The sequence below is a fragment of the Triturus cristatus genome, chromosome 4_1, assembly GCF_964204655.1.
Source record: "Triturus cristatus chromosome 4_1, aTriCri1.1, whole genome shotgun sequence".
Lineage (NCBI taxonomy): Eukaryota > Metazoa > Chordata > Amphibia > Caudata > Salamandridae > Triturus > Triturus cristatus.
Genome location: NC_140585.1, coordinates 285,009,735 through 285,025,055, shown reverse-complemented (window position 1 = coordinate 285,025,055; position 15,321 = coordinate 285,009,735). Strand labels below are relative to the sequence as shown.

Here is a 15,321-nt window from a genome sequence, read left to right as displayed (position 1 = left end):
TATGGGTGATAACATCATCTTTATGGTGTCCAAGCGGCCCCACCAAGACAAATAAAGGGGGTACCACTTAGAAGTCAGTTCTGTGATCTTTTGAAGCCACTTAGTCATACATAATGTTACCGTTTCTGAAATTGAGGGTGTAAAGTGTAAACCTAAATATTTAATATGATTTGGACACCATTTAAATTGAGAAGCTTGAAATTGTGAGCTAAAAGTATGTTTTGTTAGCGGTGGTATTTCGCTCTTATCATTATTTAATTTGTATCCGGAAATAAGTGAATAAGATTTCACCTCTGCTAAAAAAGCTGGTATTGATACTTCTGGCTTCGACAAAAAAAGGAGAATATCATCAGCATAGGCTGCAAGTTTGACGTGAACATTTGGTGTTTGGAATCTGCAAATATTTGGGTTTTGACGTAATTTAGATAAAAATGGCTCTAGGGCCAAGTTAAAAAGGAAAGGAGAAAGAGGACAACCCTGGCGTACCCCTCTGCCTAAGTCAAAAAATGAGGAAATTAAGCCATTGGCACATATTTCTGCGCGAGGATTAGAGTGGAGAAGAGACAGTAAATTTATAGAATTGGGGCCAAATCCAAACCAATCAAGGGTATAAAATAAATATTTCCACTCAACTCTATCAAAAACCTTTTCGGCAACCAGTGCAATTGCCACCAAAGAATGGTCAAGATGTGAAGATTTGGATAAGATATCAAAAAAGAGCCGTGTGTTGTCTGTAATGACTCGCCGTTTGGCAAAGCCAGATTGTTCCTTACCTAGTAACTTTGGGAGGTAAGAGTCAAGACATATAGCTAAGGCTTTAGAGAAAATGTTATAATCAATATTGACCATCGAAATAGGTCTGTAGTTTTTACAGTATTTAGAGTCTTTACCTTCTTTAGGAATAAGACAGATATGAGCTTCGGAAAATGATCCAAAATAATTTTTTGAGGTGCAAAAGAAATTTATAAGTGAATGTAGTTTGGGAATTAAAAGCGTAGAAAAATGGGTATAAAATTCAACGGTAAAGCCATCCGGGCCAGGAGCTTTGTCTTTTTTGAGAATCTGAAGGGCTTTTAAAAGTTCATGCTGGGAAAGGTCCTATTCTAAGTGGGAAAGATCCAAAGGGGCTTGTTGAGGCTTTTGGATGTTAGAGAAGAATTGCGATAGTAAAAGATCTGTCGGTTGAGTTTCTGATAAGTACAAAGATTCGTAAAAGAGAGAATTCATGTAAAAATTCAGCATCTTTAAATTTTAAGACTGAGTGCTCATCAAAGACAGATTCAATGTTTAGTTTGTTTTGGCGAATCTTTAAGTAATTGGCTTAAATCTTTCCTGCATTGTTTTTACCTCCATAAAATTTGCTGGATTTTAATAAATAAAGTGAAGCATCTTCCGTTGATTTTTTGTTAAACTCCAACTTAGCCTTGAGGAGGGTCTTTAAACATTCTTCTGAGTGTGATGTGTAATATGAATGTTCTAATGCCTTAATGTCTTGAAGAAGGTCTCTAGTTATCTTACGTGCAGATTTTCGTTTCGTTGCCACATAATCTAAAATAAAACCTCTTGCTGATGCCTTAAAGGCATCCCAAATGATTGCGGGAGATAGGGAGTCTGTGTTATTCCTTTCAAAATATTCAGTGGAGAATGAAGCAAAAGCTGCAGTGAATTGGAGTCTAAAAGGAGTGCATTATTGAAACGCCATCTTCTGGGAGCGTTATTCTTAGGGAGTATATCGAAACCAATGGAAACCGGTGCATGATCCGATAAGAGAATAGGGCCAATTTCTGCATGTGTAAGGGATTGTGAAATGTTATAAGATACAAAAACATAGTCAATTCTAGATTGAGTATGGTGGGTTGAGGAATAGAAGGAATATTCGCTAGTAGTCGGGTTGCAAAGGCGCCAAGCGTCAAGCAATTTATGCTGATGTATAGCATGAGTAAAAGATTTATGTGACTTGTTGGGTACGAAGGACACTTTTAAATTTCTATCTAAAAAGGGGTCAAACACCTGGTTACAGTCTCCAGCCAAAATAAAATTATCTTCAATACATTGAGAAATATGCTTTGCCAAAGCAGGCCAAAAGGAAGCATCTCCACCTGTAGGTGCATAAACATTAAGAAGAGAAACTATAACACCCTTTAGTGATAGCTTAACAATGAGCCATCTCCCTTCATCATCTGATTCTTGCGATAACAATGTAACTGGTAAGGATTTACGACATAGTATCATCACTCCATTTTGTTTGCCATCTCTTGGGGAAAAATAAGCCTCACCCACCCAACCCCTTTTTAATTTTAGAGATTCAATATCTGCAAGGTGGGTTTCCTGTAAGAAAACAATATCAGCATTCAACTTAGCCAAGTGTGATAAAACTCTCTGTCTCTTGATAGGAGAATTTACACCCCTAATGTTCCATGAAACTAACTTAAGTGACATGATGTATTAACCCCTTGCATGCCCGCCCCTTTCCCCGCCCAGTGCCGCGCTTTTTATTAGCGGGCGGAGTTCATGACGAGCTGGACTCGTCATGGGCACAGCGCCACCGCAGCCCATGACGAGTCCAGCTCGTCATGGGCACTGAAGGGGTTAAAGTGGAATGATAAAAACAGAAAAAAATAACAATCCAATTCAATAAGATAAAAAAAACGACAAAAGAATGATCCAAGCTTGCAGTACAAAAGTCCAATACATTGCAAAAAAATTGTATAGCATTGAAAGAGATAGAAAAAAGAAGAGAGAGTGAAATAAATTTAGGACATTGTAATATAGAAAGTAATTATGCAGAAACAAGAAAAGGTGAAAAAATTAGAAATGGAAAAATCCAAACTTAAAACACCAAAGTCCAATTGATTGCAAACACGTCGGTTCTCGTTATAAGAGATACTAAAGAGAAGAAGAAGAAAAATGAGTTCACAACGTAGAGAAACATAGACAATAGATAAGCAGATATAGAAATGGAAAAAGAAAATAGTCACACGAAAAAAACATAAGTGAAGAGATTAGATGGTAAAAGAACAAAGTAGAAAAATATAATGCAACACACAGAACAAAAGACACATGAAAAACAAACCGAAGAACGTAAAAAAAGAAAAGGTCAGAAGAGAGGAACAAGAAAAAATCAACAAAGGGTGAAGGAACATGAGAAGATAAAGAAAGAAACAAGAAAACAACAAGAAAAACATACCTGTACACAGGGAACATTGAGGTGAGGAGGGATGGAACCAGAAGAACATATGAATCAATTAGCCAAAGCTAAGAGTATAGGTGATAGAAGAACGAAGAAATAAAACTGTTTATGGTTGTAATGACAAAGATAATTGTAAATATAAAAAGATAGGAAGGAGTGGAAAAATTGGAGACATCATTATGAGAAAAAATGCGAACACAGAAAACAAGACATAGAACAGGGGACAAAACGAATATCATACCTATAACAAAAGACAAAACAAGAAACATACCTACAAAGAGGGAGTATGGATAGGGGGAATGTGGAGCCCCATGGAGCAGACAGACGTCTAGAGGGGACCCGGCATGGCCCTGGGAGGACCTCTTGATGACTGATCATAACTGTGAAGCAAGAATAAAATAGACAATTTAGGTTGTAGGATGAACCATGAACATAGAAACATAGAAACAATAAAACTTGATAGCAGAAATTCAAACCATGCAAACAGACTAGAAAAGAACAAATAAACTATAATACTGTTTGGGGAGAAACTGTCAACAGGAACATTAGACTAACTTCGTGAAGCAAATACTCAAAAGGATAACAGCATCTAAAATATGCAATTCATTAGTCCATGTAATACGCGATGAGGAATCTGTCTTGCGAATTGATGAAGCTCTGCAAATGTACTGGATCTTCGTAAGTCGTTGTTCTGTTATTGTAGGTGACCTTGAAAAGACATGGGTGGAAGACGCCATATCTGGCACCCATAGAACGGAGATCAGGTCTCATGTTGAGAAAGGCTTTACGTCTAGTTGCTGTAGCTTTAGAATAGTCTTGCGCAAAGAACAAAGTGGAGCTGGACTATGTGATCCGTTGAATAGCCTTGGCTGCGGCCAATACTTTCAGCAAATCCGTATATTCTAGAAAATAAAGAATGACTCCTCTCTGTCTTTTGGAGGAGGAATTAGTAGCGGAAGCTCGTCCCAGCCTGTGGGCACATTGTATGTTCAATGTAGTATCCTCTGACATGGGTAAGATTTTAGGAAGGATCGATTTGAAGAATGTAATAGTCCGTACCTTCGGCCTCCTCCGCCAAACCATAAATACGTAGGTTGTTCCTTATGTTGCGATTTTCAAGGTCCTCGACCTGCTGCTGTAGAGTTGAAACTTGAGAGTGTAAATAAGTGACACTCTTAGTAGTTTCGTTAAGGGAGGAGACGTTGTGCTCTACAGTGGTAAGTCTGGCATCTAGTTGTGTCCAATTGTCTGAGAGGATTTGTAATTTAGAATTAGTCTCTACCATAAAGGGTCTGAGGGCTCTTATCTCCTGTAGCAACAGTTCGATTGAAACTGGAGAATTTGGCTTAGGAGGCGAAAGGGGATCCTTCTTCAACCTTTTCACATTAGATTTTCCTGATGAAGGTGGGGAGGGATCCATTGTTATGTTGGCGTTTTCTGCCTCAAGTAATTGTAAGTCTTCCAATTTGGACAACTGTGAAAAAAGTGTAGAGTTCTTAATAAAAGAGCGCTGTGGGTTTGAAGCGTTGTGGAGAGAGCCTTTTGTTCTACCCATGAACTGAAGAGGTGAGTAAAAAAAGGAGGTGCTGGAGGTGGGACCAGGAGAGAAACATTGAGTAAAAGATAGAGAGAAGAATGGAACAGCTTCAACCTTTTGAGCGCAGTGCATAACATGAAGAATAAGGAATAAGCAACCAGGTATAATAATGTAATGTGGCCTGTGAGGGCTTTCAGGTAGTTATTAACTTAAAAGGTAAAAATCACTGCAGCCACTTTTGCATGTGCACTGAACTCCGTCAGAACATGTTCACCATTTTCTCTTTTTTTATTTTTTTAAAATACTTCATAAGATCCATCATAAAAAGCCACTGAATGAAGAATTAAAAAAATGACCAACAACTGAGGTGGCAGCATAAGTGAGAGAAAAACCCAAAATGGCGGTCACCTAAAGATCCCCACATCATCAAATTGCTGAGGCAGTGTAAATAGGCTTCACCACAAAAATACCACCGCTTATGTGGGTAAGAAGGTTGCAATAATTCAAAGTAGATGCTGGGTATATTAATACAACCCAGGTTTAAATCTTTTAATCCGTAAGGCGCTCGCCACTCGATTCAGATCCCAAAATGGCGGCCGCAATGCCGCAAGGACGCTCAAGAGCGCTTACCCTGCAAAAATCAGTTGTTATTCACCCGGAAACAGCCGCAGGCGTTGTCGCGTCATGTCCTACATCGGTTTACCGATGTTTTCCCGCAGAATGCTTCATGCAAGGTTCCGTGAAATCGGGTCTCCTCCTTGCCGATGCTGGGAGCCTCACAGAAACGTCTCCGCACTCATCGGACTCATCGGACACCTGGCCACGCCCCTTCTGCAGTCCTTTTAACTGCCAATTTATGCATCAGAACTACTTTATCGATTACGTCATACGGCTCCTTTAACACTTCCCTCCAAAATGAAAGTATTAGGGGTAATTAACTCACTGTACAAGGCGGAACTTAAACACACAATGCTGACAGGACTGTTCCCTTCTCCACAATTATTGTGCTGAGATGTAAAGGCCACTCGCACACAACTACACAGACACAAAAACTACACACAGGAATCAACATACATGCACCTATATACACACGCACAACATACATACACACACAATTACGTACATGCACACACACGCGGCAAACAGAAACAAAGACACTTGCACACATGCGTACACAAATGCACAATACTACAGCTTCTTCATAATGCCCAAATACTTTGAGGAGGGCTTAAGACACACTGTACCCTTCAACAACTGCTCCAATGTGAGCTCTCAGGCACAGAGGAGAACGTGCTTCGGTGGTAGCAACTCGCCTGGATACCCAAGTCCGAGATACGCTGTCTCAGATGTGTGCGGCAGAAAGAAAGATGGCTTTCCGGAGCACGGTGCAGCGCAGCGCGAATGTACAGGCAGGGCGGAACCATGGAGAGAACGGGAGAGGGGCGCCCATGAAAATAAATAGTCACCCGCACCTTCTTGTCTTTGTCCGTTGTGCAGATGAGGCTGCCGTTGAGGTTCCGGCACATGTTGAAAATCATGTCAGAGTGCATGTTGTCGAGGGTGATGAGCGCCTCGCCAGTGCCCACGGAAACATGATACGTCACTACACGACCACAAGGCACAGACTAACTGGTAAACATACACGTCCCCTACAGATAAGAAAGTCACAACAGCCGGCACGCAACACATTTCTAGTCATTTCTAGCACGAATCACTTATTACACCTAGAGATAGTTATTTTCTCTTGTCCTTTATTTTAGTGTAACAGTTGTCCTCAAGGATCTAGGGTGACCTTTATCATCAGAGCGTTGACGCGTTTCGGTGGGTACTATAATTTGACCGCCACCTTCATCAGGACAAAACAATATCTGCCTAAGAGCAAATCCTGGTCTGTACTTCAGCAACCTCGAGGATGAACCCTTCAAGGTTGGAGTATATTAAAAAGGGTCCAATCTCTTAAGGCCTCCACTGGAAAGAGAAGGGCAGTATAGCTCTAAGCTCCTTCCTCCAGTACTGATCTTAGCTCACCATTCAAATGGTGATCCTTAGTTGTTCCAAAGTGTGGGGTAAATTCTAAGAGTCCAATTTCACTAAGCTTCAACTGAATGATACTGTTCCTTTGTTGAGCAAAGGTATTCACTGGTAATTCAGACCACAGTCCTACGTTTTTGTCCTAGTTAAGTCGTCGTGGCATGGGGTATACACCTCTAGAAATAACGTTCTTGCTTGTTCTCCCACAGTATATGTTTAGGTCTCTGTTTAAAAAATGTTTTTAAGAACTGTTTTTATGAATTGTTGTGGCTTGTAAAAAATCTGGACAATCATATTGATATCTGTGGATCGTGTTACCTTGTTTTTAGAAATTACTGAATCAATTCCGCTGTACAATATTTATGTGAGTTTTTTAATTTATGGATAATAAATTTGCTATGTTTAACTGACCCACTTTTTTACTTTTTTACTTTTTTTTAAGACTTGTAGGCTACGCGTTGTTTATGTTTTGGTGACAGCAAATTCTCTTTTGAGTATGTATAGAGTGTGTATGTAGTTATCCAAAGGGGATTTGTTTATGACTTATTAGACACAGATTTAAACATATTGAACAACATCTGTGTGTCACTGGCATAGTTGGCATAGTTGTAAACCTACTGGATCAACAGTAGCAAGGGGTGTAGCTATTAAAGAGGAGCAGTGACAATGCAATATTCGGCTTGACTGCCGACTGCCTAGAAGTACTAATTCAGCACTGTTCATCTGCTCCTACCTCAGCAAGAGCTTATTGGAGTATCCGATGATCTAGTGTCAACAGAAGTGAAGAGATCTTATCAGACCAGGGGGATAAAATTACCCTGGCCCAAGTCTAGTTTTAGATTTTCCACTATTGCCACTGTGACTGCCTCGAGACCCTCTCTAGCCTGAAATCTTCTTGATGGTGGTCTAGAAGATCATTGCTTTACAGGAAGGGTTACCATTGGGAGGTTACCCAATCTCGTCTGAATTAAGTAAAGGCTTCTTCAATAAAGATGGCTTAGGGAAACTTTTGGTTCCCCTTCTGTAATGGGTTGATGTTGGAGTTTGGGGCGGTTACTTCGAAATACTAGCTCTTTACAAAATGATGGTGGATAAGAGACAAACACTATCGTTTTACTCCAGCCACTAAAGGCAGAAGGTTAACCATGCCAGAAATGAATAGCTGTTCGTGACATCTGGTTGTATCCATTTATTATATCCACTGTACCCGACAGTTCATTGTAGACATCTAAGACCTTGTAATGAAGATTATAGCAAGTTAACTAGAGCTCAGGTGCTTCCTGGCCTGGCATTGGTGAGCAGAAAATGGTGCCCCTATGTCCACAGACCACTCCCTCATCCAATTATAAAGTGTAGTCTGGAGGTCTGTGCTTACAGTTAACACTGTGTCCTCTCACTGGTGTCCATATCTGTTGAGAGGTAATGTGAGGATCTCAGTGGGAGGATTGTGGTGGTCACAGCACAGGTTATTGAGGTTTAGATCTATCCCATTGCAAGATGTCCGTGCCTTCCCTACCTCTTCTCAACCTCATTGTTAATGAGGAAGGCTATAGCTATTGATGTGCTATGAATATTGCCCTCTTCACTTCATGGAGTGGGTGAAAGGGCAACGTTAAAGCTTGGCAGCTGGTTCACATTCTCTGTGGTCGACAAGGGAAAGGTCGAAGCTTTTATTACATACCAGCGGACTCTGGGACGAAAGGGGAATTTCAGCAGGTGAACACAGAAGTTCCTGTGCTGACAAAACTGCCAATTGGTTGCTTCATAAAGGTTATGATACACACTTTGCAAAGTTAAGCACAATGAGAAAGATTTTTCAATTTAATTTTCTAGAATACCTATCAATAATGATGTGCAATTTGATGGTGGCAGGCTAATTCCAGCAGTCACTGTATGTAGAGCAATATCTCTCTTTGTTCAATTTGTTCTGTGCCCAAAACATGTCTATAAAAATGCGTTCACTATCAGATAACCACAGCCTTGAGAGTATAACAAACTTCTACCAACCAGCATTACATCAGACAGATGATGGCCTTTGATTTAGTATGTGGAGAAACTAAGTATTCCATCTCCCAAATGAGGAATAATTATAGAGATTTATTTATAGTGTTTTATATAGCGTGAACATGACCTGTGAGGGTATACAGATGGCCCCCTAAAGCGTACAAAATCCCTCAGGAGATGGAAATATATGGCATTTATATGTCTCATAATTGGTGTGGTGTCATAGTGCCTACTCACTTGGGATAGTGACCCACATCATGTTATTAACATAGTACAGATAATCCTAAATAAAGAAAATGTTAATGTTTAATCTCACGTCATTGACCTGAGTTCTTCAAATTAGTTAGATCCTTTTTGTATGTAACAGTTTCAGTTCTAGTGTGTTCTTCATGAAGCCGAAGGTGTGATCTACTAACTAAATATCTTCCCTAGGATTTCATTCTGGTGTTGGGAAAGGTATATTTTCTGGGCAAATCACTTAATCTCACCATGGCAACAAAACTGTAAATATGTGAAAGGTAATGCACTTATGTGACCTAAAATGTGTACTACAGATGTGTGAAAACCACTCTTATTGAGCACAATCTCAATTCATTTCCAAAACATAATGAAATACTAAAGAGAAAATGGGGGCGTTCAACCTTGCTGTTCTCCCCTTGTTCCCCCTTTTCATATCTAACTACAGCTCTACTAACCATGAACACCACTTGAAGTAATTTAATTAGGTCTTGTTCAATCATCATTACATTTTTTTGAAAGATCTGCTTATTTTTTCTCTGTGACCCCATTCCTATCCAGATGTTAGGTCAGGTTAGGAAATTTAAAGCTTGCTTTCCTCCTGGAAATGTTGTTGTGTACCAAATACATACTGTAAATAATACAGTCACCATAGAACACTGAGTGTGTGCAGATAACAACTCTCAGCCTCAAGGCATTTGTCATGTAACTGGGAAACTAAGGGCAGATGCCAATCTTCAGGTCAAGATACATCATATATTTTTGTGACACAATTAGCATAGAGAAGAGAACATGGGACGGAGAATAGTGGGAGGGGATTTCTTTAATCAACTCTTTTTGTGTTTTCTTTTCTAGTGGAAAACCCCAAGCAATACCAGCCTATTGGGACAAAACAGCACTGCCCATCAAAGGATATCAGGTATAAGTTGGTGTCTTTAACCCAAAAGAGAAGGGACATGCCTTTTTATAGTAATGTGCAAGCAGTAAACAAGATGTGAAGCAAGTGAATTGACAGCAAAGGATAATTTCTTTAGAATGTCTTATCCCTTCTAATGAAAGCATGGTACAATAGGTGCCTGTTACATTACAGCCTCTTTCTTTTCCTTCAGCTACACACCCCATACTGTTGAGCATCTGTTCTGACAATTATGGAGTTTAAAGGAATAAATTAAGCCATCAGAAACACAGAATATTAGACAGCATTCCCTGCACTGATGATGAGAACTAATTTCGGCCTCTCTTTTAAAAAGTGGATAGCGTCACTGATGGTCTGAAACAAATAATCTGGATGAATATAATGTGAATGAACTCAGAGTGTGTTCACTTCTCCTGTACTCTGACAACTTATGCATAATTTGGAAATATTTTCAAATGTCAGTAAAGGTTTATTAATAATACTTATAAATATAAATAAAGCCCACAGAAGCCAAATATATGATAAAAGTATAAATATGTGGCCCTTAAGTTGAAAGTCAAGATGGCTTTATGTTTTCTAAGTAAAACATCTGCAGCAATCAACCAAAGCATCAATTAGAAGGTTGATTCTGCAAGGCAAGGTGAAGAGATTTAGAACGAGGAGGTCTTTTATAGACAGGCTGGTATCACAAATTTGACACAACTGACAAGATTCTGTTATGCTGTGTCTTAGTCTTCTTTTACCCTTCACCTAGTGTGTCAGGTCAGCTGTGGAATGTGGGGATGTGACAGGGGGTTCTATGTCGGTTGTGTTCAGTGGAGGCTGTTGGTGTCTGGCTGTTCAGGCAAAGTGTTCCTATGCTCCATTAAAGTTAAAGAATACAAGCCCTGGAGTCCACGTTGTTCCTGGACAGAAGAACCTTATCACATTTTGGCAACAGGATGGGATGTGCCACACACCTGTGTGCATGAAGTGGAGCTCAAGAAGAAAGGAACCCTGTGCCGTGTCTTTAATACTTTCACCGCTGTGAGGAGTGCGGTAGGACTGCCTGCGCAGAAACAAGTGTTTTTCTTTTTCCGTTTCACTTCCTCATCCGCGATCAGCTTTCATTTAATTAATTAACGCCATGCTGTCAAGTATCCGAGCCTGCCAAGCTTTTGAACAAGGCTCGCGTGTTCCTTCCTTGCGTTGTCTGCCCTCGCGCTGCCTGCCTGACATTACAAGTTTTAAGAAAAACAAGGGTACCCCAATACATGAACCTGGGGTGAAATATGCAGTAAAAAATCAATGGTTCGGGTGTGGCCAAAAGGTCCAATAATAAAGTGATCCTAAGGAGAGCACTTATGATTAGAGAGTTGAAGATGAATTACTTTAAAGTTAATAATGTACATAGGGACATAAGTCAGTTCATGTGAAACATTTATTTCCACAACAATAGAATTCAGGTGCTCACACAATAAGTGAAAGAGGCGTGACGTGCAGAGTGATGGTGAAGTTTAAAATAACGGCATCGCATTGACAACAATAGTGTAAAACTCCTCAAGCAACTTTATAGAATAGGAAGAGTTTTTTGTTGTAAAAGGTCAACGGCGTTTCGATCTCAACTGTTTGAGATCATCATCAGGACATATAATGGGTGAGCAAGCTGAATTGATGCAATTATTCGTAGCGCAAGGAAGAGCAATTGAGGGCTTCAGAAAACAGCTGAGGGTAGACAAGTTCACCCAGATTAATTTGCTGAAGGTACAAGCGTGAGAATATCACGTGTGAGTAAGCTTGAATGGCAGGGTTATGTTATGTTATGTTAATTTATTTCTTCTATAGCGCACGGCTACTCCCAGGAGCGTCCCGGCGCTTTGCTGAAGAACATTGGCAGACAAAAACAAAACATAACGACTGCAAAAAAGAGACAGAAAAGAGACTCAGGTTATCTATAAAAACTTAATTAGTGAAGAGCCACGTTTTAAGCTCCTTTCTAAAGGCAAGGAGACTCGGGGCCTGTTTAAGAGAGAGTGGTAATTCATTCCACTCCTTTGGGACTAGGTAGCGGAAGGATCGACCACCCATCCTTGCACGCTTAATGACCGGGACTGTCATTTTAGATAGCAAAGATGATCTCAGGGCCCTGCCCGGTACATATCGGGAAAGACGTTTCCTTATGTACTTGGGGCAGGAGCCTTGTAGAGCCTTAAAGGCAAAAGTCAGGCACTTAAAAAGAATTCTTTTAGTGATCGGCAGCTAGTGTAAGTCTCTCAAAAGGGCCGTGGCGCCGGCTCTTCTTGGGAGCCCGTAAATAGCACGGGCTGCCGAATTCTGGACCACTTGCAAACGGGTCAGAAGATATTTTGGTAGGCCCAAAAAAAGGGCGTTTGCGTAGTCCAGTCGCGATTCAATCAAAGCCTGAACAATAGTCTTCCTATGCTGAACAGACAAAAGAGGAAGGAACTTTCTCAGCATCCGTAAAATGCCGAAGCATTTACCTGAGAGGCACGAAATATGTGGCCCAAAAGACAGTTCACTGTCCACAATTACTCCCAGGTTTTTTGCCTTGAGTGACACACTGTCAGGTGGAAACAAATCTTGAGGCCACCAGGCTTTCCAGTCTGGTTCAGAGGTGCAACCAAAAAAGAGCAACTCCGACTTGTCGGGATTACACTTTAACCCATTACACCTAAACCACTCGAAGACCGCCCCCAAACAGTCCTTGATCTGTACGCCATCGAAAGTTCCGCCCCTGTCACAAGTGAACAGGAGCTGGGTATCATCGGCGTAGGATATGACCTGAGCGCCAAAAGATTCCGCGACTGCCGCCAGAGGAGCCATGAAGATATTAAATAGCGTGGGGCTAAGGATGGAACCCTGCGGTACCCCTACCTCTAACGGAGACATATCCACGGAGAAAGGAGGCGCCCAGATCGTTTGTCGGCGGCCGGCTAGAAAAGATTTAAGCCAACTCCACACCGTTCCCTGAATGCCGCACTCCCAGAGTCTTTTAAGGAGGCGATCATGAGGGACGGTGTCGAACGCCGCCGATAGATCTAACATTACCAACATAGCCCTTCCTCCAGAGTCGAGTACTTCCCTGATGGCATCCGTGACCTCTAAGAGGGCCGACTCTGTGCTGAAATTTGCACGGAACCCAGATTGCGTGTCGTGCAGCAGATCGTGCTCCTCAATGAAATTAGAAATCGTCCGATGAACAAATTTCTCGGCCACCTTCGCCAGGGCGGGGAGAAGGGAGATAGGTCTATAGTTGGCATGGATGAGGGGGTCCAAGGTAGGCTTCTTGATCAATGGCAGGATCAAGGCATGTTTCCATGCTTGTGGGACCACTCCTGTTATCAATGAAGAATTCAAGAGTGGATTCAGTAAAGCATTTAAAGCAGGTGCTACCTTCCCCAGATGTTTAGCTGGGCACGGGTCAAGTGGAGAACCTGATTTCAAACCAGACAGAAGCTCCAGGGAGGTGTCAAGACAAAGATGAGGAAACAGTGAGAGAGAAGGGCCTGAACTCTCCCTAAATACAGGGAGGGATGAGAAACCTGCGGCCAAGTGTGAGCTAGGGTCGAGAAGAGAGGCTTGAATAGTTGTAATTTTGGTCGTAAAGAAAGTTGCAAGCTGTTTTAACCATTCTTCAGAATGAATATGAGATGGAGTGCAAACAGCAGGGGACATAAAATCCAAAACAACTTTAAAAATTTCCTTACAGCCATTTTCAGCCTCATCAATTCGACACTCAAAGTATGCTTTTTTTTCCTTCCAAATTGACTGATGGTAGGCTTTAGTTAATCCTCGAAATTTTGCTTTCTCAGTCAGGTCATAGGCCCGTCGCCAAACTCTCTCTGCCCTTTTACAGCCCTGCCGCTGCTCCCTTAACTGGGGAGTGAACCATGGGGCAGACACTCTGCGCTCGCCACATTTATGCTTCTTTTCGGGAGCTAAGGTCTGAAGTCTTGCTGTCAGCCAACTCTGAAAGAGACTGAGATTCTCCTCCAACGTACCCGGAAGAGGACATGGAAAGATATTAAGGGCCTCAGATAACATCTCCGCCGAAAGTAGATGGAAAGGGCGCGAAGATCGCGAGGTCTGTATAGATTCTCTCACCCGGGTGAGAACAGCGACAGGTACCGAGAAAGAGACCAAAAAATGATCAGACCAGAGTACGGTTGTAAGGACTCTATCACAATAGTTTTTGTAGAAAAAATCTGGTCGAGAGTATGGCCTTTGTTATGCGTTGGCTTTAGAAGAAACGGAGACAGACCTAAGGTATTTGTAATGTCACTTAGTTTCATTGCGTCAGGGTCCGCTGCAATGTCCATGTGGATATTGAGGTCACCAAGAAGCATGCAGTGCTCTGATCTGAGACAGGGGACAGAGAGAGCGACTTGTAGTACATCAAAGAACGACCCAGTCGGCCCCGGGGCTCTATACAAGAGAATCCCGGTACAAGCCTGGAGGGGGGAGAGCTGAAGGGTGAAGCCTAAGGCTTCGCATCCCTGAATGTTCTCTACCGGAAAGGTTGAGCAGGGGATGTTTTTATTGACCACAAGAGCTACTCCTCCCCCTCTACCAGATGTTCTGTCCCTCCTAAAGATGTTATATTCCGGAGGGATGGCGTTGGCAAGATCAGGTGTTGAACAGTCACTCAGCCATGTCTCCGTAAGGAATAAACATGAAATATCGGAATTATACAATAAGTTCCAAATATCCAAAGAGTGACCGATCACGGATCTGGTATTGAGAAGGTGGCATTGGAAAGGGAGCGGAGTGGTGTCAGGCGCAGTCCCGGTGGAAATTGGAGGCCGCCACCCACAAGTAGAACAGCTTTTTCGAAAAAGCCGACTGCCAGGAAATGAAAGATGACATTGGCCACTAGGGGGGCGCAAGGCAAGTAAATCGGCCGCACTGTAACATACCATACCGGTAAGATTAACCACCGGTGTTACCAGCATAGACAGCAATAGACACCTCTCCGTCCTGCCCCGGACACTCCCGAGACGCGGACGAGCGCAGACGGGCAGGACTCTGGCACGACTCCGGCGCAGGGAGGCGCACACCACTGCGCGTCACCGCTGCGCGTGCAGACGGCTAGTTTAAATACGCCGTCGGAGCCTGCACTGCCCGCCTACTCCCCCAAAATGGCACCCAGCATACACCTGGCAGTTCCTTTCCAAACCAAGATGGCTGCAAAAAGATCACCACACTTCCCAGTAACGTGATCCGCCAAAGAGCGGTGTTGGAGCAAAGTTTTAATGTGCAAGTAAGCGGATTGAAGTGTGACTAAAATCAGGGGATAACAAAGAATAAACAAATCAAATGGCATACAAGAGGATTCGATTTTTAAAATAGCGCTAATCGCAAATGCGTTTAAATCTGCGGCAGGTAAAGATTCAGTCAGCTAAGGGT

General features: G+C 42.0%; 1 protein-coding gene across 1 annotated transcript in view; it reads left to right on the top strand.

The window, feature by feature from the left end:
• LOC146854285 (protein mono-ADP-ribosyltransferase PARP12-like) overlaps positions 1-15,321 on the top strand; it is a 307,738-nt gene that overhangs the window by 212,885 nt on the left and 79,532 nt on the right. Inside the window, exon 9 of the mRNA XM_085652066.1 lies at positions 9,855-9,918. Within this exon, the coding sequence (XP_085508192.1) occupies positions 9,855-9,918 (64 nt within the window). The remainder of the gene's footprint in view (positions 1-9,854; positions 9,919-15,321) is intronic.